The sequence below is a fragment of the Lates calcarifer genome, unplaced genomic scaffold, assembly GCF_001640805.2.
Source record: "Lates calcarifer isolate ASB-BC8 unplaced genomic scaffold, TLL_Latcal_v3 _unitig_2032_quiver_898, whole genome shotgun sequence".
Taxonomy (NCBI): Eukaryota; Metazoa; Chordata; class Actinopteri; family Centropomidae; genus Lates; species Lates calcarifer.
Window position 1 is genome coordinate 32790 of NW_026115932.1, and position 26156 is coordinate 58945.

At 48.1% G+C, this 26156-nt stretch overlaps 4 protein-coding genes across 8 annotated transcripts; 2 read left to right on the forward strand and 2 right to left on the reverse strand.

Annotated features, from left to right (window-relative positions):
- Positions 1–85: 85 nt before the first annotated feature.
- LOC108891818 (barrier-to-autointegration factor) lies at positions 86–1800 on the reverse strand. Of its 3 annotated transcripts, none has more exons than XM_018689145.2 (4): positions 1688–1800; positions 1505–1554; positions 532–662; positions 86–429 (listed from the first exon to the last, which is right to left on the reverse strand). In XM_018689145.2, the coding sequence occupies exons 3-4, from the start codon at positions 655–657 to the stop codon at positions 283–285; spliced, it is 273 nt and encodes a 90-aa protein (XP_018544661.1). In that variant the 5' UTR covers positions 658–662; positions 1505–1554; positions 1688–1800; the 3' UTR covers positions 86–282. The 3 variants fall into 3 exon arrangements, with proteins under 3 accessions (XP_018544661.1, XP_018544659.1, XP_018544660.1); XM_018689143.2 differs by having other exon boundaries at positions 1659–1766; XM_018689144.2 differs by lacking the exon at positions 1505–1554 and having other exon boundaries at positions 1688–1773.
- LOC108891816 (elongation of very long chain fatty acids protein 6) lies at positions 1788–9067 on the forward strand. 2 transcript variants are annotated; one of them, XM_018689142.2, is made up of 7 exons: positions 1788–1915; positions 2154–2256; positions 2731–2922; positions 3502–4461; positions 5574–5705; positions 6674–6825; positions 7543–9067. In XM_018689142.2, the coding sequence occupies exons 4-7, from the start codon at positions 4358–4360 to the stop codon at positions 7974–7976; spliced, it is 822 nt and encodes a 273-aa protein (XP_018544658.1). In that variant the 5' UTR covers positions 1788–1915; positions 2154–2256; positions 2731–2922; positions 3502–4357; the 3' UTR covers positions 7977–9067. The 2 variants fall into 2 exon arrangements, with proteins under 2 accessions (XP_018544658.1, XP_050923815.1); XM_051067858.1 differs by having other exon boundaries at positions 1832–2256; positions 3430–4461.
- A 358-nt stretch (positions 9068–9425) lies between these two features.
- LOC108891812 (ferroptosis suppressor protein 1) lies at positions 9426–13460 on the reverse strand. 2 transcript variants are annotated; one of them, XM_051067857.1, is made up of 10 exons: positions 13356–13460; positions 12681–12863; positions 12157–12272; positions 11736–11855; positions 11548–11640; positions 11206–11314; positions 10968–11120; positions 10288–10488; positions 10036–10200; positions 9426–9442 (listed from the first exon to the last, which is right to left on the reverse strand). In XM_051067857.1, exons 2-9 carry the CDS (start codon positions 12859–12861, stop codon positions 10049–10051), a joined length of 1125 nt encoding a protein of 374 aa, XP_050923814.1. In that variant the 5' UTR covers positions 12862–12863; positions 13356–13460; the 3' UTR covers positions 9426–9442; positions 10036–10048. The 2 variants fall into 2 exon arrangements, with proteins under 2 accessions (XP_050923814.1, XP_018544652.1); XM_018689136.2 differs by lacking the exon at positions 9426–9442 and having other exon boundaries at positions 9876–10200.
- A 1115-nt stretch (positions 13461–14575) lies between these two features.
- On the forward strand, positions 14576–25921 carry LOC108891810 (ninein-like protein; the record flags this gene model as incomplete). Its single annotated transcript, XM_051067859.1, has 9 exons — positions 14576–14742; positions 16025–16234; positions 16862–16958; positions 18185–18387; positions 22002–22053; positions 22292–22422; positions 23118–23264; positions 24185–24361; positions 25725–25921. Coding segments are annotated over exons 2-9 (1187 nt in total), but the record flags the coding sequence as incomplete, so codon positions are not given.
- Between the last annotated feature and the right edge of the window lie 235 nt (positions 25922–26156).

Genomic DNA, 26156 nt, shown 5'->3' on the forward strand with positions numbered 1-26156 from the left:
TAAAGAAGATGGATCTGAAGAACTCAGCTGATTCTCAAACTGTCAGACTGTTTCCACTCAGCCAGGAGTCAAACAGAAACTCAGCTTCGTTCAGACAAACTTTTATTAAACTTTCTCCAATGAAACGAGCTGGTTTAACAGGTAAACCAACACCTGTCAGGTCAGTGTGACATCATCACTGTCCAGGTGAACCTGCAGGAGGCTGAACAACAGACGCAGAAACAGGAAGTGAAACAGGAAGTGAGCGTGCTGAGGAGGGACAGGATTGGAGGAGGCGGGGTCTCAGAGGAAGGCGTCGCACCACTCCCTCAGGCACTGAGCACAGGATCCGGCCTGACGGGAGTTCGCCCCGCTGGCGTCTCTGAGCCACTCGGTGAACATCTCCGTGTCTTTCTTCAGCAGCAGGAACTGACCCAGAACCACGTAGGCCTGAAGACACAGGAGCAGAGAGATCAGGTCAACACGATCAAAGACTGCGGCCTCTGGGGGGCGCCACTCAGGAAGTGTTAGACTGCAGAGTGTCTTCTCCACCTTATCGAAGCCCTGCTCCTCCAGCTTCTTCCCCAGAATCTCTCCGATCCCCGACAGAGCCGTCACCGATTTATCTCCCATCGGCTCCCCGACAAAGTCCCGGTGCTTCTGAGACGTGGTGGACATCCTCCCTGAAAAACATGGACAGAAAACACAGGATCAGCGCAGGTCAGACTGAGACACAGGCTGAAGACAGTGAACTCAGCTGCATCCAGCGATTCACTGTCAATGATCAATATCCTGATCGACACAGTGTAGATCATGAGTGTTCAGGGAGCTGTGTGTGTGCTGCGTTCATGACACATCAGAAAACTGGAAATTACAACCTCTGGATTTTAACTCATAACAACTACAAACATGGCGTCCTCCATCATGACTGAGGGGACAGTTACATTACAGTTACTTTAGTAATGTACTGCTGTATGTGACATATTAACAGATTTCTATTGAATATACACTCTTTACTTTAGAGTTAGTTTTCAGTCTCTGTAATAGTTTTTATTCTGGTTTATATTTGTTTCTGTATTTTGTTTGTCTGACACAGGATCAGTGAAAGTAGATCATGTGACACGTGTGTGTGTGTGTGTGGGGGGGGGGGGGGTCCTATTTAATCAGTCTGTGCCCACGGCCCCGTTTCCTCTGAATCCGTCCATGTTCCTGTGAATGTTCCACGCAGGTGTTTGTGCAGGTGTGACAGGAAGTGGAGAGGATTCTGGACTCTCACTGTTTTACTGAGACCTGACTCTGATCCTCCAGCTAACACAGGCTAACAGGCTAAACACGTCTGGGACTACACCGGGCTTTTATTTTGTAGTAGTGACCCTCCATGTTCCGGTCCTCAGCTCAGATCCAGTTTCTCCTCTGATCTGATTTTCTGCTTAAAACAAACGAAACGAAGCAGCTGGAGTCTCCCAGTCAGACCAGTGGAGCCACACCACAACGACACGTAAACCGGCTCAGACGGAGTCCTTACCTGCTGGTCTGGACCTGCTGAAGGCGGACCCGGGTTCACTCAGACAGAAGCTACAGACACAAACAGTTTAAACTTCAACACAAAACTGAAGAAGTGGAGTCAGAGCGCGGGTTTCACCGCACACAGGAAGCTTCAAACACCAGGTGAAAGTTACCTGAAGCAGCAGGAAGCGGTCTGACTCACCTGACGTCAAACACACCTCGAACTTCACGAGGAACCCGCAACGACACCAAAACTTTTTTAACTGGAGGCGTTTTATTCTGAAACCCGGAAATACGAATCGAATTATCTGACGCCCGGAGCGTGACGTCAAGACGCAGAGAGTCAAAGATGAGTTGAGAAGAAGATGAGTCACTCTGTGGAGATTTAAGAACACACACTTTACTGCAGTAAAAGTACAAGTACTACAGGGTAAAAGTACTCAGAGTACCAGAGTAGAAGTACTCTGCTACAAGTTAATGTCCTGTATCTAAAAGCACTGACATTGAAATATACTCTAAAGTAAAACTACTGACTCAGCTGAAGGACCCATCACAGAGTGATTAACATGTTATTATAATCATTACTGATTTATTATTAATTAGCTTTAGTGAAGTTAATGTGGTATAATGAAATTATATCGCCATCTTAGTTTTTATTCTGTTTGTAGTTCCTGTCTCTTCAGGAGCGGTGGGATTCAGAAGCAGAGTCAGAGTGAGACCTCTCTTCTTCCACAGATAACTTTGAAAACTTCTCTCTCCCCGTTTACAACAGTAAGTCCTGACTCTGTAAAGATACAGAAAACAGATCATCTGATCCCGACAGCCTTAAAAAGCCTTAAAATATCTTAAAGAATATTTCATCTTTAAAATAACCAAGGCCGCGAGCTTTAAGTGTGAGTTGGAAATGCAGCTTTAAGAACAGAGCAGTAACTTCAGGACGTTCAGACAGCTGGTGTCTGAATGAGCAGGTGACTAACTGTAGAACATCAGGCTGATGGTGCGTTGTCTAAAGGGACTGAGGGGATGCTGGGAAATGCAGTTTGGAGGAGAATGTGTAGCTGCAGATTAAATGATAATAATTAAAGCTACAGAGTCAAAGAGAGAATGAAAACCATAGAATGTTTAAACACAGAGAGGTCGCATTTAAAACTGGAAATATTCACTGGTTTGTGTCTGAAGGAGGTTTTTTTTTGTCGGGTCCTGAACGTCTCATCTTTATTTTCACAATAAAACTTCCTGTTGCAGCTGCTGTTTGTCTGTGGAGACAAAACCACACCTGTTACCTGTCCTCTGTTACCTGTTCTTACCTGACGTGGTCTGAGGTGTGACTGCAGTGAACTGACCTCTGACCTGTTTGAGGGTTTATCATCTGTCCCTGGAGTTCTACGTGGGCCCTGCAGAACACCATGATCAGCCTGCGATGAAGCCATCTACCAGGTAACAACACACCTGTCCACAGGTGTCACTGTGATGTCATCAGGACAGAATCTCAGTGTGTTGAGCTCATGAGACGTTCACTGTCATTATGGAAACAGTTCTGATCAAACAGTGAATATTTGCTGTTTCAGACATTTAAACACGTTGAGGCATTTTCACTGATCAATGAATCAATTATCAGAGAAAATAAATGTATTGGTGATGGAAACAGCTGTGGTGGAATAAATCGACTTTACAGCAGAGTTTAAGCAGAAACCTCTATAAATCAGCACCAGACTCCATTGACAAAACCAGGGATTTAAGAGGAGCTGCTGGAGCAGCACTGCCTCCATCAGAGCGTCTGTTCATCAGTTTATCACATTCTCATCTCTCTGTGCTCGGTCAGCTGCTTTCTCTGAGGCAGAGTCAATCCTTCGCATTGACGACTGACTGATTGATTGATTGACCTCACAGCTCTGTCATGTGTCTCCAGGTGAACAGGAAGTTGTAATCTCTCTCCTCTGACAGGAACCAGGAAGTCGACACAAAACACACTGATAACACTCACTGTCCTCTGTGTGTGTGTGTGTGTGTGTGTAGCTGAGTTTGGACGTGGAGGAGCTGGAGGAGATCGAGGAGGACGCTGGTCTCTGACTCACATGCAGCTGAGTGAACAGAGCAGTTCACCTGCTGTGGTTCACACCTGTCCTGATCAAACATCTGTGTGGAGTCTGTGAGACGTTCAGAGTTCCTGTTGATTTAAAAACTGTAAATTAAAGCTGTGAGTTTGTGTGAGGTTCAGTTCAGGTGTTTCAGCCTGAAACTGCAGCTGCTTCAGTCTCACACAGAAACACAGACATGAAACTGGGCGTCTGCTGCTTCAGTTTCAGGACTCTCTGACCTCTGACCTCTGGATTCAGACTCATCTAAGACTTGTTAGAATAAAGGCGTGTGTTTAAAGACTCTTTAAAATGAGTTGTTTCAGCTTCTTTTTCTAATGAAAAGGATTTTGAACTGTTCTGTGCTCAGTTTTAATAATTATATAATAATAAAAAAGATGAAGCTGAACCAGTTTTTTAAAGTTAGAAATGAATGAATTAATAAATGACAGCACATCAAAGTGAAGTCTGCAGCTCAGGAGATTGATCTGAATTCATTCATTAAACTTATATTGAATTCAGTGGTTGTAAAATAATTATTTTTTACAGTGTAATGTTTTCACCTGGATGACGCAGCTCAGGTGTCCAGCTGATCTGAAGCTCTCACAGTTTCAGGAGGTGTTTCTGAATGAACAGGAAGCTCCTCCCACAGCAGCGGCCGACAGGTGAGTCTCTGAGGCTCCGCCCCCTCACCCCAAGCTTTATTTGGCACGGGAACAGGTGAGAGCTCAGACCGCAGGAGGATCCTCAGACTCAGCTCATCACATCACATCAGGTTGAAGCCGCTGAGGAGAAACATGCTGCAGCTGAATGAGACGGACTTTCACCTCCCGCTGTCCGAGTTTAGCTTCGAGCGACGCTTCGACGACAGAGGAGCGATTCGGTGGATGCAGGCGAACTGGTGAGCGTACAGTTCATACTCTTTATCTCAACCTGTAGCTGAACCGCCGCTGTTCTCAGTTCCTCCAGAGCCGAACTCGGCTGTAAATTTAACCGGTTTTTGATTCCTCTCTGGTCTGAGCAGGTATTTATGGTTTAAAGTGTGTGAGGGCGGATTCAGGACGTTACGGCCCCGGGCTTAGTTTCGGCTTTAATGCAGTCCATCAAACAGCTCTCAGCTCAGCATACCTCCATCTTAACCGGTCTGCTCGATACTAAAAAACTGACGATCCCTTCAAAGACCTGCTGGGTTCGTCGGAATGAAGAGGTTTGTTGTTTTATCTGAGCCGAACAGAACAGCTCATGTCACCGACAAAGAAAAATCAGTGACTGCTCATGTGTGAACACAGATAAGATGGAAATGTTAAAACGTGGTGATTTCTGAATGGGGTTTGGTGACGCCTCAGAGCGGAGCACAGATTCAGGACAAACTGACGTGACGTACTCTCGGGATTACAACGAGCTGAAAGGAATGTGAGAAACAGGTACAGGTGTACCTCAGGTGAGTCACTGCACATACAGGTGTGGTGATGTCACACCTGTATGTGCGGTATTTTAGTTCAGATCTGGTCGTTCAGGTAAGAGCCCCGCCCGCACCTGAACTCCACCGGTGATGAAATATTAAAATATGCGGCTCAGAAATATTTCACCTGCTGATGACGTTTCTCTGTCAAAGTGTGACGATACAATCCGTGAATTCATTAATGTTACAGAGAAAATCTGTGAGTGTGAAACCAGAAACTTCACTGTACCAGACTCCATAGAGAAAAACAGGGATTTAACCAGGAGCTGCTGGAATACCACTGCCTCCATCTGTTAGTGTGTCTGTGTTACTGTGTGGTACTTTTACTGCAGTAAAGTATCTGATTACTTCTTCTAACACTGAAAGTCTCACAGATGATCTGACCTGAGATAATGAGTCACTGTCTCTAAACCTGAGAACACAACAACATGTTCACTGAGAACATTAAAGCAACATGAAGTGACTTTGCCTCTGCAGCTCTGTATTACCCACGATCCTCCTCTGTGATGACCTCATCACTGTTCCATCAGTCACTGTTTTTATCCCTGCAGGAGTAAGTCGTTTGTGTTCAGCGCTCTGTACGCCGCCCTGGTGTTTGGAGGTCAGCACTACATGAAGCCTCGGCCCAAGATGAACCTGCGGCGGCCGCTCGTCCTCTGGTCGCTCAGCCTCGCTCTCTTCAGGTAACGCTCACCTGTCAGGTAACGCTCACCTGTCTGTCTGTCATCTGAAGTGACTGTAAATGTTTGTGTGATGGAGCGACGGACGTTAAAAACCACGGAGACTCTAACTGTGGTTTCCATGGAGACAGTGTTGCCTCCTCCTCCCAACAGAAACAAACTTTAACTGCCTCAGTCTCCATGGCAACCAGCTACATTCTGCTCCCTGCCATATTGAATAAAGGTTCACATGTACTGACAACACACTGTCTCCATGGTAACCAGCCGTCCAATCAGACAGGGGAGGGTAATTACAGCTCAGGTGTGTGTGTGTGTGTGTGTGACCAGGTGTGTTTGTTTTTCTGTCGTCTCCTGAGAACAATGCGGAGCCGTCAGTCAGCGAGGACAACAGTTACCTGCTCAGACTGATCCTGACTCACCTGGTCAGAGTAACAACAGGTCTGAGGTGTAAACACAGTCTGTACAGCCTGACCTCTGACCTCTGACCTCCTCTGGTCAGCAGATCAGTCACAGTGACTCTAATCAGTCACCTTCAGGAGCTTCAGCCAAGTTTCTGTGAACAGACGTCTGATTGGTCGACGACTGCTGACTGAGCAGATCAGTCAGACTGATTAGAGGAGTGAGTGTGTGTGTGTTTTAGTTCTCAGGTAAAACCAAACACACTCAGCTGAAAATGTAAACTTTAAACAGGTTTAAAATCAGAAAGGTTCGAGATCAAACATCTTCAGCCTGTGAGACTCAATTAAACTACATATCTCTACCAGACTCCATAGAGAAAACCAGGGATTTAACCAGGAGCCGCTGGAATACCACTGCCTCCATCTGTTAGTGTGTCTGTGTTACTACTTGGTTAAATCCCTGTTTTTGTCAGTGGAGTTCTGAACCAGATACCAGGTTTTGTCCTGGTCCAGAGGCTCCTCTCTGTGTGTCTGTGGTCTGACTGGTTTCCTCCTGTGGTTTTGTGGTTCCAGTATCATCGGTGCGGTTCGGACCGGCTCCTACATGCTCCACATTCTGAGCAGCAGCGGCTTCAGACGCTCCATCTGTGATCAGAGCTTCTACAGCGGACCGGTCAGCAAGTTCTGGGCCTACGCCTTCGTCCTCAGCAAAGCTCCAGAGCTCGGTCAGTTCCCTCAGACTCAGACTCAGACAGTGTGTTGAATATCACAGTGATGACATGAAGTGTTGTTGTTCTGGCAGAAGAAAACATCAGCGCCTGGAAAATCTGTCAGTGACGCATAAAACATGTTGACAAGTGAAAGAAGAACTTCCTTTATTTCCCCACATGTGGCTGAAGAGCAGGGCAGTCACTACCAGACTCCACTGACAAAAACAGGGATTTAACCAGGAGCTGCTGGAATCCCACTGCCTCCATCTGTTAGTGTGTCTGTGTTACTGTGTGACTTTCAGTGGTGGAAGAAGTAATCAGATACTTTACTGAAGTAAAAGTACCACACAGTAACTAGCAGACAGAGGCAGCAGTGTCTCAGCAGCTCTAATGTTCTGATCAGTAAAATCCCTGTTTTTGTCAATGGAGTCTGGTTGAGATTAAAATCTCTCCGTAGGAATCAAATCCATGATGTCGTCACTTTATCAGTTATTTTCACCAACAACCATGAACCAGGTTCAGAAATAACCATCATCCCTCAGTGTTGGGTCATGTGACTCAGACGTGTCACATGTTTCTGATGACAGTTTAAATCACTGTGCGGCTCTCACACTGGTTATCACGGTATCTTGGATCAGATGAAACTCAGTCAGGTGTTGTTGTTTTCAGGGGCAGATGGGTAAAAACCTGAACCTTCACCTGTACTCACCTGTCCCTGTGTGTGTCCTGCAGGTGACACGGCGTTCATCGTGCTCAGGAAGCAGAAGCTGCTCTTCCTGCACTGGTACCACCACATCACCGTGCTGCTCTACTCCTGGTACTCCTACAAAGACATGGTGGCCGGCGGCGGCTGGTTCATGACCATGAACTACGCTGTGCACGCGCTCATGTACAGTTACTACGCGGCGCGAGCGGGCGGCGTGCGCGTGCCGCGCCCCTTCGCCGTGCTCATCACCAGCGCTCAGATCGCTCAGATGGCCATGGGGCTGACGGTGAGCGGGCTGGTGTACGGCTGGATGCAGCAGGGAGACTGCCCCTCCCGCCTCGACAACATCACCTGGGCCGCGCTCATGTACCTCAGCTACCTGCTGCTCTTCTCCAACTTCTTCTACCAGACGTACCTGCGGCGCCACGCAGCCGACGCCAAGGCCCACAAGACCGAGTAGACGAGGACGAGGAGCAGAGTCTGGTCTCTGTCCACGACTGACAAACACACACAAACTTAATCTAATGTTTCTCAGAGTCCAGGATGGAAACTCCTCTGACTGAGGCTCAGAGCTTCACAGCAGGTGTTAGGTACAGGTGGTACAGGTGGTACAGGTGGTACAGGTGTCTTCCTGTTTCTAACACACTGCAACATGAACTCACTCCGTCCTTGATCCTCAACACTGATTAAAACCTAAACTAGTCTGAAATGATTTGATTCTTCAGTCCAACAGGAAGTGATAGCTCAGGTGTGTTCAGGTGTGTTCACATGTAAAGCAGGTTTATCTTTGTCTCCGCCCGTCCTCGTGTTCATCACACCCACCAACACGCCCGTCACATTCCTGCAGGCTGATGAAACCAGACACTCCCGACCTCCTCAGACTGGTTGGACTGGTTCCTCCTCCCTCCTCCTCCCTCCTCCTCCCTCCCTGCTCAGGTGAGACAGGAGCCAATCAGGAGGAGCTCAGCAGGTTTTAATGTCACCGGGTGTCTGACACTGTTGTTGTTGTTGTTGTTGTTGTGCACAGATTCTCACTGAGGTTCACAAACATGTCGAGTGTTGGGAGGAGATTTCAGCTCATTGATCGATCGGTTATTGATCCTGTACAAACACAAACTGATCAGGTGATTTCTAATGTGATGAATCAGCAGCAGATCACCTCACCTGATCAGCTGAATCCAGATGTTTCCCTGAACGTCAGTCAGAGGTTTTTTCATCCTGATGTTTTTATTGTTGAACTGAAACGTTGACCTTCACCTCTGTATTTATTGATTTGTATTTGTATTTATTTGATGGATGATGGCTCCTGATCGGCAGCTGGACACGTCTCATTTCACTTCATCACCTCAGTTTATTTGAACCCTGGAAAACACCTGGTGAACATTCATCACTGTTCAGTTTATTTTCCTGTTTTAAACGTGTGAACGAGTCGACGGACGAATCAGGAAGTTTCTGTTTCTCTGAATCAGTTTGAAAAGACGACGAAAAACCGTCAGATTCCAGTGTTTAATTTATTGTTTGAAAAAGTTTAATAAACGTTTTTCACTAAAATGAGACGTGAAGATTATTGAGTGTGTGTGTATCAGTGTGTGTGTGTGTGTGTCAGTGTCTCTGTGTGTATCAGTGTGTGTGTGTGTGTGTGTGTGTCAGTGTCTCTGTGTGTATCAGTGTGTGTGTGTCTCTGTGTGTGTGTGTGTCAGGGTTGTGTGTATCAGTGTGTGTGTGTGTGTGTGTGTGTCAGGGTTGTGTGTATCAGTGTGTGTGTGTGTGTGTGTGTGTCAGGGTTGTGTGTATCAGTGTGTGTGTGTGTGTGTGTGTGTGTGTGTGTTGTGTGTCAGTGTCTCTGTGTGTATCAGTGTGTGTGTGTGTGTGTGTGTGTGTGTGTATGTGTGTGGTGTGTGTGTGTGTGTGTGTGTGTGTGTGTGTGTGTGTGTGTGTGTCAGGGTTGTGTGTATCAGTGTGTGTGTGTGTGTGTGTGTGTCAGGGTTGTGTGTATCAGTGTGTGTGTGTGTGTGTGTGTGTCAGGGTTGTGTGTCAGTGTGTGTGTGTGTGTGTGTGTGTCAGGGTTTGTGTGTATCAGTGTGTGTGTGTGTGTGTGTCAGGGTTGTGTGTATCAGTGTGTGTGTGTGTGTGTGTGTGTCAGTGTCTCTGTGTGTATCAGTGTGTGTGTGTGTGTGTGTGTGTGTGTGTCAGTGTGTGTGTGTGTGTGTGTGTGTGTGTGTGTGTGTGTGTGTCTGTGTGTATCAGTGTGTGTGTGTGTGTCAGTGTGTGTGTGTGTGTGTGTGTGTGTGTGTGTGTGTGTGTCAGTGTGTGTGTGTGTGTCGTGTTGTGTGTATCAGTGTGTGTGTGTGTGTGTGGTGTGTGTGTGTCAGTGTCTCTGTGTGTATCAGTGTGTGTGTGTGTGTGTCAGGGTTGTGTGTATCAGTGTGTGTGTGTGTGTGTGTGTGTCAGTGTCTCTGTGTGTATCAGTGTGTGTGTGTGTGTGTCAGGGTTGTGTGTATCAGTGTGTGTGTGTATCAGTGTGTGTGTGTGTCAGGGTTGTGTTTGCTTCATCTCCCTCCAGCTCTTCCACAGCAGCAGATCTCGACTCTTTCCCAGAGCGACGAGGAAACGCGGCAGCTTGAACCCGTTAAACTGCCCGACGCCGTCGTCTCGGCCCATCGCCAGCAACATGGTGACGTTACCTAGCAACCAGCAACAGCATCAGTCAACCGGCAACCTGCAGCTCCGTCAGGTAACTAACCTGCAGCCAGGTGTGTGTGTGTGTGTACCTGTCTGGTAGGTCGTCAGCTCCTTCCCGTTCAGACTGTTCCAGATGTTGCTCACGGCGACGGCGGCGTGCAGCCCGGCGTGGTACGCCATCTTGGGCTCTTTGACGTCGGCGCAGTCGCCCACGGCGTAGATGTTGGAGAAACCGTCAACCTGCAGGTGCTGGTTCACCTTCAGAGCTCCGCCCTCGGCCAGACTGCCGGCTGTCAGGACAAACACAGCTGATGACCACTTCCTGTACCAGACTTAACTTGACCTTTGACCTCTGAGGTTTCACTGATGACCTGACGTTCAGGTGGGCTCGTTAATCTCCCACCTGAACCATCGAACATTAAAACATCACATGAAGCAGCTGCAACGTTTCTGTTAACCAATAAAATCAAAGTATTTTTCTATTGGCTGAGAGTCTGTGATTGACAGGACAGACAGCCAATCACTGGGAGCATCAGATCAGTATATAAAGCTGGAGCTGCCCTCTAGAGGCCAGAACGTTGAACTGCACTCAGGGTTCAGCTGCTTCACGCCAACACATTTTAAACTCTGTCTGTTTGTGGTTGTTTTTCTTGCTGAAGTGCACCCTGGGAATTGTAGTTCATCTCTCCCTTTCTTTAACCTTCAGCTTTTTATCAAAGAATCAGGTTTTTCTGAACCAGCTGTTGATGTGGGTGCTGTGTGCGCTCACAGAGGCTGGAGGCGTAGGCTGCAGAGTTGACCTTGAGTCCGGTGCAGCAGATGATCAGGTCTGTGGTCAGCGTCTCTCCTTTGTCGGTGCTGACCTCCATGTTCTTCTGGGTGACGTTCAGCTGCAGCTCAGACAGGTTGGACACTTTCTGTCCTGAAACACACGGCAGCAGGTTCATGAAACCTCAACAGAACCTGGTCTGGACCGAACCAAACACCCCGTCAGCAGGTGTACGTACCCAGCAGCAGCTCCACCCCCTTCTCCAGCAGGACCTCCTTGACCTGCTGTCGGACGCTGGGCAGCAGCTCGGTGTCGGCCAGTCCGACCCTGGAGTGAACCAGAACCACCTGAACACGAGGAAACAGGATGAAGTCACTGAGGAGGATCTGACACAAACAATCAAACTCTGTTTCTGTCAGTGGAGTCTGGTCTGAGCAGCACAGCTACAAAAACAGTGTGACAGCCCTTTAAGTAGCATTTTCTCTTCATGGCAGACTGTGGGTGAACACTGGGAGGTCAGAGGTCAGAGGTCAGAGGTCAGGGTGACAGTCAGATCTGATCAGAGGTCTGTTTTCGTCACCTTCTTGTCTGGATACTCCGTCTTGATCTCGGCAGCCATCTCCACACCGGTCGACCCTCCTCCCACAACCAAGACTGAGTCTGCAGCCTGGACCTGCACACACACACACACACACACACACACACACACAGCTGAAGATGTGGACTGACCATCTTCAACCCCGTCCTGAATCCGTCCCGTTATCGTACCTGTTTGATGAAGTCCTCGTACGTCTGGACGGCGGTCTGATACGACGCCATCGTGTTGAACTTCCCGGGGAACGGCCCGTCGGTCCCGGTGCACAGGATGAGGTGGGAGAACTGGATCTCCTGCAGCAGAGGTACAACCTGCTCAACCATCACATGAACACGTGACACTGACACGTCTGCAGCTCCTGATCCGATCTCACTCTGTCACTACACAAAGTTCACGATCACTGCAGGAATGTAGATCGACAGGTAAACCAGCTCCTGCTTCAGTCTGATATAACACTGCACCAATCTGTTAGCCTAGCTTAGCACAAAGACTGGAAGCAGGGGGAAACTGTTAGCCTAGCTTAGCACTAAATGTTGTAATGTTCCTTTACTCCCCCCTCCTCACAGACAGTGTGTCTCCCCCCCCGGTCCTCACCCTCCCTCCCTGCAGGACGACCGTCTGTCTGTCGGTGTCAACTCGTTCGACTCGACCCTGAACAAAACTGTCTCCAAACGTCTCAGCGTACGGGATGAAGGTCCTCTGAGCGAAGCCTGCGGGACACAGGGTCAAAGGTCACACACACTGCACACAGACAACACTGCCAGGTGTTAGTGGACAGGTGTTAACAGGTGTTCCAGGTGATCCAGATGTTAGTGGACAGGTGTTAACAGGTGTTCCAGGTGTTCCAGGTGTTAGTGGACAGGTGTTAACAGGTGTTCCAGGTGTTAGTGAACAGGTGTTAACAGGTGTTCAGGTGTTCCAGGTGTTAGTGGACAGGTGTTAACAGGTGTTCCAGGTGTTAGTGAACAGGTGTTAACAGGTGTTCAGGTGTTCCAGGTGTTAGTGGACAGGTGTTCAGGTGTTCCAGGTGTTAGTGGACAGGTGTTAACAGGTGTTCCAGGTGTTCCAGGTGTTAGTGAACAGGTGTTAACAGGTGTTCCAGGTGTTCCAGGTGTTACCTGGCTGCACTGACGCCCTCAGCGCTGCCACGTTGTGATGAAAAGCGTCTCTCAGGTCGATCAGAGTGAAGCTCAGTCCCAGAGACTTCAGCTGCTGAGCGGCAGCGATTCCTCCGAACCCACCGCCCACCACCACCACATGGACCCCCTCCACTGAGGCCGAGGACACGTGACCCCCCATCTCTGCACACACACACACACACACACACACACACACACACAGTATATTAACAGATAAAACAGCTTTGATTCTGAAAAGAACCTGCATCATGAAAACTTTATCCTCAGCTCGACCACTCTGCTGAAAGTACTTCTGTACTTGTAACTGTAACGAAGTATTTTCACTGTATAACTTATGTAAGTATTTCATAATGCAGTTGTATAAGTTCACCGCAGGAAAACTGTCGTCTCCTTTAAAGACTTCTGGTTTTATTTTCCTCCTGACATGTTGACCTGTGTTTTCCTGTGGATCAGCTGACCGGACTCTCTGGACCTGACCGGATTACTCCGTTACTTCGTTACTCCCAGAAACGGCTGTGGAAGTCAGGAGGAAGTTTCAGACCTGCGGCATGAAGCAGGATCCTGAAGTGATTCCTGAGCGCGTCCCGCTGCTCCTCACAGGTTCCCTAACAACAGACAAGACGTGAACTCACCTGTGGACTCAGGTAGACCCACCTGTCTGACGGTCCGGTCCCGTAGATCAGAATCCTGAATCACTGTTCCTTATTTCCAGCTGAGGTTTCCTCCTCTGGGCGCCCTCTGACGACACCAACTCTCCACCAATCACAGCTCAGCTCCGCCCAGCTGAACAGGAGGGGGCGGGGCAGCCCCCGGTGCTGCCTTCAGGTGCTGTAGGAAATATATAAGTCTGAGGTAACTGTTTTTTTTTGCTTAAAAAAATCAAACTTTAGAATATCACTTGTGTGTGACAGCATTATGGATAGGAGAGTTTAATATTAAAGAGTCAGATCCTTTCAGTTTAACCAGAAACATCTCTATATATCTCTACCAGACTCCATAGAGAAAAACAGGGATTTAAGCAGGAGCTGCTGGAATACCACTGCCTCCATCTGTTAGTGTGTCTGTGTCACTGTGAGACTTTCAGTGGTGGAAGAAGTAATCAGCAGTGTGACCTCCTGCGACAGGAGAGACTCACCTGCGGACACACACCTCTGTGTCTCTGTGTGTCGGTGTGTCAGCGCCCTCCAGCGGCTCAGCGTCAAAGTGCTCCATCATTTATTCTGACTCCGCTCAGAGAATCGTCAAGACGCAGAAGTGACGCAGTCTCAGACCGGAAATTATGTTTTTATTCATTCAAAATAAAAACCCAACAAAGGTTCACCTTTTACAATTCACTCTTCATAATTCACCTTCATTATTATTACTGTTGCTTATAAAGCATAATATTTATTCAAAGTAAAGATGAGGACGAGTTGTGTCAGAGAACAGAACATTAACGTCAGAATCCAGATAAAACTGTAACTCAACATGAAGGAAGAATGTTTTCTGTCGTAATTTGTTGTTTGTTTATTTGATTGTTTTAGTTTCTTCGTTGATAAAATCTCATTTCCAGTTGTAAGCACAGACTGATTTATGTGTTTAAACAAACAACAACAAAGAGAAACAAACTAAAAATGGAAATGAACCATGAATGGATTTTTTTATATGAAGCAGTTTTTTCTTCAGCACCTGAATTTAAACTCAACACAACCAACTAAAGTAAACATGTCTGTCTTAACAGTTTAAGCTCTAATTTAATCAAACAGTAAAATTACAGAAATAAACTCAGCTCCTGTGATCAGTAGATTTGAAACCATAAAATAATCAATATGCTTTTATTGTGAAATATCTGACCGGAAGTGTGCTCTCGTATATAAACAGTAGTCTCACGCGGGGGTTGGTCGGTCAGTCGGTGCCAGCCTGCTCCGTTACTCTCGGTACGTGTCGGTGATTTAACGGCGGACTGTCCGGAACTGCGGGAGCTTCTTCATGGAGGAAACGTGAAGTTTTACCGGAGAGGAGCGGAGGGAGGAGGGGGAGGAGGAGGAGGACTTTTCCCGCGGTAAGAACTAACTAACGGAACTAACGTGAAGTTGTTGAAGTTACCGGACAGGCTGACGGTTCCGGTAGAGTCAGAGCAGGACTGACTTTTCAAAGGTGTCTCTCGGTAACGTTTGAGTGTTGTGGTCGGTTTATGAGTCGGTGGAGCCGCGAGCCTTTTGTCCCCGCGGCTCCGTTCCCATGGTGAAGCTTCATCAGCTCGCGAGACTCTCCGGACAGACCCGAGAGGTTATCGGTCTTCATCGGTGTAACGTTACCGCGAACTGGCGCCGTGAAGTTACAGACAGAGAGACAGAGAGAGAGACAGAGAGAGAGACAGAGAGACAGAGAGACAGACAGACAGACAGACAGCTCTGTTCGTTTTATTCTGAAACGTTAATTAAAGAAGGAAAGATGAGGATGAACACGATCAGAAAGAATCAAAGGGATGTAAATCACATATCAGCGCTGTAAGGAGACAGGACGTGATCACAGAGGTAAACAGGAAGCAGAATGAGTTTGTTTAGAAAGAAAAACATCAGGAACATGAAAAGATGCAAAGACTCACAGCTGTTCACACAGACACACATGAAGAGCAGCACGAGACACAACACGATAAACACAGGAGTTAAAGATCAGATTACTGTCTGTTCAGTACAGAGTTAGAAAGTGATTACACAGGATCAATACTGGGACAGAGAGGATTGAAAATTAGAAACTGAAGCTGAGTTTTTTCTTCAGTTTTTTATTAATAACTGATAAAGGTTGAGTTTCTGTCTGAGTCAGTCAGCTTTTATTTTGGTAAAACAGTGTTTCTGTGTGAAGACGTTGAGGATGTGGATCAGTGTGTTGACAGCTGATGATGATGATGAAGCAGAGATAAGACAGATTACTGATTATATAAGAGAGACAGGAGGAGGGGTCACTGTCAGTGTTCAGACTAACTCCCTCTGAGCTCCGTCTGATAACAAACTATTCCAACCATCTCAAACATGGTGTTCAGGTTCTCTGTCCTCCAGGGAGGAGGGTGGACACACTTTATTTACAGCTCCCAGAAAGTCCACATCATTTCAGCTGGAGCTCAGGAAGGAAAACACCAGCACTCACTGACCACACATCTCTAATCAGTGGCAGCTCAGAGCCTGGAGGAGTTCATGGGAAATGTGAACTGGATCATATACAAACCTGAAGGTTGAGTTCAGTCAGAGGCAGAGCTGCTGTAAAAGAATGATGTGGTTTATTAGTGAGTAGAGTGTTCCAGGCTCACCTTCCAGTTTGTTCCCTCCTCTCCTGTCGTCCTCCAGGTGTTGGTGTTGCAGCGTGATGATTGGATGGAGGAGGCGGAGCACAGCCACTACGTCGCTCAGCTGAAGGCAGAGTTCGACAGCTGCGACACGACGGCCACGGGCTTCCTGGACAGAGAGGAGCTGACGGCGCTCTGCCACAAACTGCAGCTGGACGCTCACCTGCCGCTGCTGCTCGACGCGCTGCTGGGAGAACGCACCTACGGCAGGGTGACTGATGAACTCTGTCTGTCCACCTTAACGCTTCTGTCAGCAGTTTCTGTCGTCATTGTCTCTGTATCTCGCTCTCTCTCCTGATCCTGCAGGGTTTCTATCGAGGAAACATGAGTCTGTGCTAATTATCATTTCATCACTCAGCCTTCGTTTTATCTCTAATCTTAAAGCAGGTGAGTTTCAGTCGTCAGTTCTCAGAGAAACAAGCTGATCAGGTCTGTTTGTCTGGAGAGGAGCAGACCTCTGAGGAGCTGAACCAGGACCTGGTTCCTGAACCAGGAGCTGGTTCCTGAAGGAGGAGCTGACTCTGTGAGATGTGGTTTGGTCACACAGACCAGAACCTCCTCTACCTCCTCCACAGGAACCAGGTCAGAGAGTGTGGACCTCAGAGGTCAAAGGTCAGGACAGAGTTGAACCTGGAGGAGGAGACCACGGCCATCACAGCTTATATGAATTAAAGAACAGGTCCTCTGTGGTCATATCACAGCCCTACTACAAATTAAATGTAGTTAGTTTTTAATGCTGAAAACAACAACTCCCATGATCCCGCGCTCCTTCTCGCCATCATTAAACTACCTGGTCCTGTGAGTTTCAGTGCAGTAAGTGTGTGTCTCTGTCCTGCAGGTGAACTTCGAGGAGTTTAAAGAAGGCTTCGTGGCCGTCCTGTCTCGCTCTCTGGACTTCAGCACGTCAGAGGACGACAGCAGTTACCTGGAGCCAGGTAAGTGACGGGGAGGGGAGGGGCTGCAGCTCCTGGCTCAGGGGAGACATGAGGAAATATTTTCAGAAACAGTAGGACAGAAGTTTTGATCAATGTGTGACTGATCAGTATTGATCAGTATTGATCAGTGTGGTGTTTGTATTGATAACAGTCACAGGCTCAGAGAGGCAGGAACATAAGCTGCTGCTCTGTCAGGTCTGATCACTTTGATTGATCCCATCAGTCCGACTCACACCTTCACTTTCATTCAGATCTTTCACTCCTGGACACGGCTCAGTCAGTGACTGATGACTTTTACTGGAGACATGAAGGTTTGAAATACGATCAATTATCAGTGAAATATTGATTTGAAATCATAGATGAAACAACAACAAACAGAATAAAACCCTCTGAGACAAGAAGGTAACAGAGGACAGATTTACTGTAACACACCACTGTCATGGCAACTGATGATTTCATTAACCTTTGACCTTTCACCTTACACTTCTGGTTGGTTTCCATCAACACGAAGGAAAGAAATCAGCTTAAACTGGTGGAGTTCAGTTTGTCCTGGTGAAGAACAGTCAGAGTCTGTGGAGCCTCCGTTCACATGATTTAAGTCAATAAATGAAGTGTGTGCAGGTTGAAATGAAGGAGGGAGGAGCTCTGAGCTCTGAGCTGGTCTCAGTCTGTTTAAAGTCCTGGTCCTGCAGCAGAGGATTCTTGTGTGACAGATCTTGGCTCCAGTCTTTAATTTGCTTCTTGTTTCTGGCTCTGAGTCTCTGCAGCGAGTCCACAGTGACTCTGCAGCTTCACTGACCTACATTCAACCTGCCTGCTGCTCGCTGCCTTCAGCCTCTCTCCCTCCGTCTCCGTCTTCAGCCTCTCCCTCCGTCTCTGCCTTCAGCCTCTCCCTCCGTCTCTGCCTTCAGCCTCTCCCTCCGTCTCCGTCTTCAGCCTCTCCCTCCGTCTCTGCCATCAGCCTCTCCCTCCGTCTCTGCCATCAGCCTCTCCGTCCGTCTCTGTCTCAGCCTCTCCGTCTCTGCTTCAGCCTCTCCCTCCGTCTCTGCCTTCAGCCTCTCCGTCCCGTCTCTCAGCCTCTCCCTCCGTCTCTGCCTTCAGCCTCTCCCTCCGTCTCTGCCTTCAGCCTCTCTCCGTCCGTCTCTACCTTCAGCCTCTCCCTCCGTCTCTGACTTCAGCCTCTCTCAGTCCGTCTCCGTCTTCAGCCTCTCCCTCCGTCTCTGCAGTTGTTCCAGAGGAGGTGAAGCCGAAGTTCGTGAAGGGAGCGAAGCGTTACGGCCGGCGCTCTCGTCCTGACAGTGAACCTGATGCCGCGCTGACCTGCGACTCCGAGGACTCACCGCCGTCCAGAACCGAGGCCACGGACTCGTCGCCTGCCGGCGTCCGCAGGGCCAAACTGAGGCGGTCCACGTCTCTGGAGAGCGTCGAGGTGAGTCTGATTACAGTCCTCCTGTTCCTCTGAGCCCCTGTGAGTTTCATGGGGTTTCCTAAAAGTTGCGATGGCCTGAGGGCTTGTGGGAAATAAAGTCCTGCAGTGATGATGTATTTCTGTAGTCCAACCCTGAAGTTAGCTAACATGCTAACTTACTTCCTGGTTTTAGGATCAGTCCTGCAGCGCTCTGTGGTGTCATGTGACCAGAACATCACTTCCTGTCAGCTCTCCAACAAAAATCTTTCACACAACGATTAAACCTCCTGTGACCTCTGACCTTTGACCTTGTTATTACTGCTGGCTGATGGACTCAGGGTTTATTCTGGCTGACTGTGAGGCTCTGAGAGATGATGATGATGAAGCTGTGTGTTTATACTCGCACACACTCTCAGTCTGAATGGAGGTCATTGTGTGTGTGGGTGCCGGCTGGGCGAGGTTCGTCTCAAATATCCAGACGTGCTGTGATTCTGCAGCTGAGTCGGTGAATACCTGAAGTGGGGGGGGGGGGGGGGGGGAGTCGGGGGGGAGGTTTGGTGGTTTCGGGGGCGTTGGAGGTTTTTCAGGAAGTGGGATTGTGAGGAATGTGGCTGCTGGCAGAGGCTCTGTGCTGGTTTGGCTGCAGATCAGAGATGATTCTTTCTCTGGGACAGTTTTCACTTTTGTTTTTGGGGAAAAGAAACGTCTCCGCTGCTTTTTGTGCTGATTTTTCTAAAGGTCAGGACGCCGTTCTCTGTCTGAGCGTCTGGCTTCACTTTGTCGTTGCTGCGTTAAACTCAGCCTCCTCTTCATCGTCCTCTTCATCAGCTGACGTCTGATGTCACTGTATCATATTTACATCAGTATGAATGAGTGATTGTGGGGCCGGGAGATAAAATGACCTCAGTCTGGGGTCGATTAAGACGATAAGCTCAGGGAATTTCATTCTAACAACCAATCACACGGCAGCATTGACGTGATAACAGCCAGTCAGGCAGGCAGCAGACGCTCTGAAGAACATGTTGGTACCAACAAAGATGGTTCAGGAAACTGATTAAAGAGCTGGACTGGACCAGCTCCCAGACAGGAAATACCTTTACAAACTGCTGACTAAGTGAAACACCTCGTTAGCTGATGTAATGATAATAATAGTTTTAGAATCCAGATCAGCTGCAGTGATGATTGTCCTGGTTCTGTTGTGTTTCTGTGATTATTAGTTTTTGATCCTCGGTCAGTAAAGAGTTGCACATCCTGAGTTTAAATTCTCTGCTCTCTGTGAACGTGGAGTAACATGAAGTCTTCAACCTCAAAGAGTTAAAATGGAGACTGATCCACAGCCTGAAGGAAAACTCACCTACATTACATGAACTGAGACAGTAGAGACAGAGACAGTAGAGACAGAGACAGTAGAGACAGAGACAGTAGAGACAGACAGAGGAGTGTTTGTGTTGTTACATCAGACTCACTCCTCTTTTCTCTCTGTATGAAACATTGAAGAGTTTTTATGTAACTGGGCTCAGCTCAGATTAAATACTGTCTCTCTCTCTCTCTGTGTGTGTGGGTGTCTCTCGGCCGGTCGTCTTTCAGCTCCAGCAGCTGAAATCTCTTATAAATACTTCACATTTGCAGCATAGTTACATAAAGGCTTTAAAGAGCGCAGTGTGTGTGTGCAGCATCAGTCTGAACTGATCTGAAATGTCCTGATGCTGCTCCTGCTGATGGATGAATGGATGAATGGATGAATGACAGGATGGGGTCAGACTGAGAGCTCGAGCTCGAGTCACGACAGATGAAAACCCTGTTTCCTCTGAGTCTCTCCTGGTCCAGATGCTGAGTCTGTAAACTGTTATTATTCATCATCATCATCTCTCACCTGTCCTGGTTCATCGCTAGTACCACCAGACTCCACTGACAAAAACAGGGATTTAACCAGGAGCTGCTGGAATACCACTGCCTCCATCTGTTAGTGTGTCTGTGTTACTGTGAGACTTTCAGTGGTGGAAGAAGTAATCAGATACTTTACTGAAGTAAAAGTACCACACAGTAACACAGACACACTAACAGATGGAGGCAGTGGTATTCCAGCAGCTCCTGGTTAAATCCCTGTTTTTGTTAATGGAGTCTGGTATTAATATAATAATGATGTTTCTGGTTAAACTACAAGGATCCCTTTTGAAGTGTGTGTGTGTGTGTGTGTGTGTGTGTGTGTGTGTCCTCCACTGGTAAACACAGTGTGACAGATGTAGGCTAACTGTGCTGCTGCAGCTAACCGCTGTAACACTGATGAGTTAATAATTCATTGGCTGCTGCTGAATTTTTCACAGCAGCTTTAACCTCCTTTTCTTACATCACTGACCACACACAGCAACTACACAACAGCTACACTGTGAGTGTGAGTGTGACAGAGCTGCGATGTTCTGCTCGTCTACAGTCAGACAGGAGGACGCAGCGTTTACAGACACGAGGGAGACCTACATGATATTAGTCAGGTCCTGGATCAGACCAGGATCTGGGGAGTCCAGGTCTACACCTTGGACCTTTTGTCGTGTTCCTCCTGATGTTTCTGAGGCTTGGTGGTGTAGTGGGTTGGTCTTCCTGCAGGGGGCAGAGTGGGCTGCTTGTGTTCCTGAGGTTTCCCAGCAGAACACTGGACAGAATCAGATGACTCTGCTTGATTGAAGGCTTTTTCACAAACAGCGCGACGTGAACGCAGAATGTGATGAATGAAGTTCCACCTCAGCTCTGTTTGTGAACGAGGCAGAGGATCAGCTACCAGGATCCTTTGACCCAGAGACTCTGACACTGTGATTGTTAATCAGTGTGAAAAGGCCTTTACTGTCTCTGCTTCCTCCTGTGCTGATGAAGACCATCAGCAGGAAGTTGTGCAGCATCAGCATTCTGTTTCTGTAGTGATCGCTTCACTTCAGGTGCTTCCTAACTTTAATATCTGGTTTATTTTACTGCTTTTATTATGATTCTAACAGCTCATTAAAGCTGTTTTGGACGTGTGTGTCGTGGAGTTCACAGAGCGAACACGTTGGACGAGGGAGAGTTGATCAGGTTGTAGATGTGTGGAAGCTGCAGCTCTGGAACATTGTCTGCTCACAGCAGAGGCAGTTCCACCTGTCAGGTGTTGTAAAACATCGTTCAGTCTCCTCAGATTTAAAGTGTGAAGTGAACTCACGCTGGTCACATGACGCCCGGAGCTCTACAGAGACACTCTCTGCAGATCGAGCAGATCCTCGGTTTTTAGAAATAAGATGAACAGAATGAAACTGAAGCAGCTAAGGTTCAGTTTCCCACAGTTCGACATGCTAAGCTCTTTAGCGTGACAGCCGGGGTCTATACACTGAACACACACACACACACACACACACACACACACACAATATGTTCAGTCTAGCAGAAGTAATGACCGCTCAGGAATTCCTTCTGATCACTGTTTGGTCTGTTGGCATTGCTGCAGACACACACACACACACACACACACACACACGTCCATACTTTTCTCCCAGCATCCTCTCGTCACGCTCTTTCATAACTCTCTGTGCTGTTTGTTCAGACTGGTTTAACGGGCTGGTTCACACAGAAAAACACTCCGTGATAACAGTGTGTTCTCCATGTTTTCTCTGCAGAGCCTGAAGTCTGATGAGGAGGCAGGAAGTCAGAAGAACTTTCAGTCTAAAGGTACTCTCTACTGTTTAATAATGAAGGTCTAACCTGTGGTGACCTGTGACAGTTTCTGTCAGCAGGTTCCTCTCAGAACCTCTAGAGCCTCCTTTATGCTAAGCTAAGCTAACAGTCAGCAGGCTGTAGAATCGATCTAACTCCCACCACACCCTTTCCCAAAATGTCGGACTGTTCCTTTAAACTGAGCTGAGCTGAACTCTACGTCGCTGTGACTGAGTGTGTCTGTGCTCTGCAGCTCCTCAGCAGGAGGAGGTGCAGCTGGGCATCGTCGGAGGAGGAGGAGGAGGAGGAGGAGGAGGAGGAGGAGGAGGCCATGTCCTGACAGCAGTTTGTGATCACCTGGGGCTGACACAGCTCAGTACAGAGGTAACTCCTGTGTTTTTGAACCTGGGTCTGATTCTCTTCATGTTTCTGGGTCAAAGTTGGTGGTTGGATGTAGCTGCTAACGTTAGCTCAGCCTGTTACTGGTTCAGGTTCCTTCAGTGTGGATGGTTCAGGAGCTGGATCCTCAGAGGTCTCCTCCTCTCCACACAAACAGAATCAAACAGTTTGATGTTAAATGTGAGGATCTTTGATGGACTCAGGACGTTTCTCTGATCCCTGAAGATCCAGACCTCTGACGACTAAAACCTCCCTCTGGTTTAAGATCAGAGTCAGAGCGTTGGAGAAAGAGACGCAGACATGAAGCAGTACTTTAACGTCTGTTACAGTTCAAAGCCCTGACAGATTCACATTGTTGATGTGTCACCTTCATCACAGACCTCAGGTTCTGAATGTTCAGGTCTACACAGCAGATCACAGCTCCATCTTCCTGAACCACGATACGAGATCCTGAACGCGCCGTGGTTGTGGTCTCGGTCTCAGCTCTAGTTCAGATCCACATCACCGTGGATTAGGGTGAAGTCTGGTTCAGTCCCAAACAGGAAGTCCTCTTGAGGCTCCATGTGGACTTTGCACAGACCTCAGCGGTCGTAGACTTCCCCCCACGAGTGTGATGATTTGGATTCAGTCGAACAGTGTGTCTGCGCTCGTTGTTTTGACCTTTGACCTCTGACCTGCAGGAGCTGGACCTGCTGCTCAGAAAGCTGGACCCCGACCTGGATGGCAGAGTCAGCATCAGGGATTTCCAGAAGGTTCTCTGTGGCTCTGTCCCCGTCTCCTGCTCCACCCCCATACGACCTGCTGACCTGCAGAGGGCGCCACACAGGGTAACACACACACACACACACACACACACACACACACACACACACACACACACACACACACACATACACAGAGTGTAGTTGATGCATTTACACTGACTGAACCTGCTGATGGTAACAGGAAGAGACTGAAAACTAACTGAAGCTAACTGAAGCTAACTGAAGCTAAGTGAAGCTAAGTGTAGAACTACACGCAGACACTGGGGAATACGACGAATATCTGACTTTAAGATTAATTCTTTACTCATTGTTCAAATCCTCTTTTGCTTTTTTAAAGATGTTGCAGTAGACATTGTATCGTGGTCTTGTTATCATATCGTGAGGTTTTGATATCGTTACATCCATAAATATAAGTAACAAGACTCACAGTCCTGCTCAGTAAAACTGAACCACAGCTGAGACTCTGAGTTCCTGAGGCGCTCCTGAACGCAGCATCAGCTTTCCTCCCACAATCAGAGCTCCAATCAGGAGGCTGTGCTGCAGCTGAGAGTCCCTGCTCCTGCAGGTGCTGCAGGTGAACAGGTAGCTCCTCAGTCAGTCAGACAGGTAGCAGCCAGCATGTACTGCACCTCAGGTCTGATGTCAGGCTGTGGTCTGTTAACGTGGGTGAGGACAGACAGGACGGAGGCCTACGCCGGGACGTACTGCTACACACAGGTGAACAGTTCTCTGCTCTGACCTGCTGGGTCTGGATGTTGTCTCCAGTCCTCCTGGGTCTGAGTGGAAGTAGGCTAATCCAGATTAGACATCACACACAGGAGCCTTTATTAAACGCTGTGGAATCTGTTTCTGTAGAACCCTGAGAGGACACACACACACACACACACACACACACACACACACACACACACACACACACAGCTTCACCTCTCAGGTCTGAACGTGGACTAACCTCTGGCTCTGGTCTCCGGTCCTCCATGCAGTCTCAGTCGGTGTTAGAGGAGCGCTCGGCTCGTTCCACCTCGCCCTCCCTGCTGACGGCCACGGTGGGTCAGAGAGTCCTCAGCCGGCTGGACGACGGATCAGGATGCACCAGCCCCGAGCGGGTCGTCGCCCTCTGGACCGAGGAGGGCATCAAGAACAGCCAGGACATCCTGCAGGTCAGTACAGACCAGGACCAGGACTCGTCCCTTTAGTCAGACCTGTGGCTGGAGTCATGCAGAGCGGCACATACACTCTGTGTTTTCCAGTCTGACCCTCTGTCTGAGCTTTGGTTTGAGAGTGAAGCTGCAGAGGAAAACTCCGTTTCCTTCAGTAGCAGGAGGAACTCTCCTCTCGTCCTCTCTAGTTTCCTCCTGCTCTTTGTGATTTCCACGACAAACCAAACTCTGTCTTTATCTCCCAGTGAGTTTTCAGCCAAACCACCTCGTCAGGACGGTGGTTTTCTGCTGCGAGGTTCAGGGGTTTCCCCACAGGCAGCTCCTCCTCATTCCTCTGGCTCTGGAGGCTGAACACAACCTCAGCTCTCTGACACATTCCTGAGAGAACCACACAGATCCTCAGTCTGTCTGTCTCAGCCTCCTCACACGACTAACAAGATCAGAGTCAGGAGGAGGAGGAGGAGGAGGAGGAGGAGGAGGTTCACTCAGGCATGACTTCAGCCTCTTTTATTGATTGACTGCTCTAAGGTTCCAGTGTAGTAATCATCTTTAATTTGATTATAATCTCTGAGCTTTGGCTTCTTCTAAATGTCTTCTGTTTAAAGCTTTAGTTGTTTTTGTTTGACTGTAGATTATTCCTGAAAATGAAATGAAACTCAGCCTCTGACTGAGGATAACTGTGAGTGATACTGTTTGCTCAGTCTGTCCAAGGCTCCCTCCTCAGATCACCCTCAGTAGCTTCTTCAGCTGTAAATGTATTATATTTATGTGTATTTATTAAAATGGAAGCAGTTAATGTCAAAGTTTACGTCACTAAAACCTGAAAAACTGAAGTTGTAAAATGAAGTAAGTGGTTTTAACCTGAGACGTCACAGATTTATTTTACCAGTTTAACAGCTCAGACATCAACTTTCTCTGATTCTGATTCACTGTCGCAGGCGGTCGACTGTTTGTCAGCGTCAGGGGTCAGGATTATTTAAAACAGCAGCATTTAGTTCACAGCTGTGAAGAACCTCGTTAACAGAGTCAGGTTCATCAGCTGATAAAGACCCAGAACCAGACGGAGGCTTCACTGGATCATCTCCAATTTCAGCTTCAAAACAAACTGGAAAATGTCTGATACTGTCACTGACAGACCATAATGAACAAAGATCCGACGCCATAATTGAATCATTACAAACCAATTCTAATAATCACTGAGGAGGAATGTGTCTCTGCTGCAGAAACAGTCTCACAGTTTAAAGAGACAGAAAGTCTGCAGCTGAGAAACCAGACTGTTTTCAGCTGAGCCTGAGATGTGATCAGATAAACTCCGAGATGAAGGTCTGTCTCTGATCTAAACCTGGTGTTGTCTCTCTCTCAGACTCTGGACTTCCCTCTGGAGGAGCGTCTCAGTCTGGCAGACCTGACTCTGGCTCTGGACAATGAGCTCCTGGTCAGCGGGAACGGCATCCACCAGGCGGCGCTCATCCCTACAAGAACGAGATCCAGCACCTGCAGTAGGTTTCAACACAACGCTCCGTCCATCTGTCTGTCCATCGTCTTCCTTCGCTTATCCAGGTCAGGTCACAGAGCTAGGCTAACACTTTCCACCCGCCTCCAGTCTTTGTGCTAAGCTAGGCTAACCATCCAGCTGAAACACTGACTCTGGAACAAAATGTCTGACTATCACAGTCAGAGTGAGGACAGACGAACACTTCTCCTAAAGTTAGGAAGAGGCTTTTCCTGTCTCACCCTGGTTACCATGGTTACCAGACAGGTGAGAGAGGATCTGCAGGTGAGGAGCTGATTTATC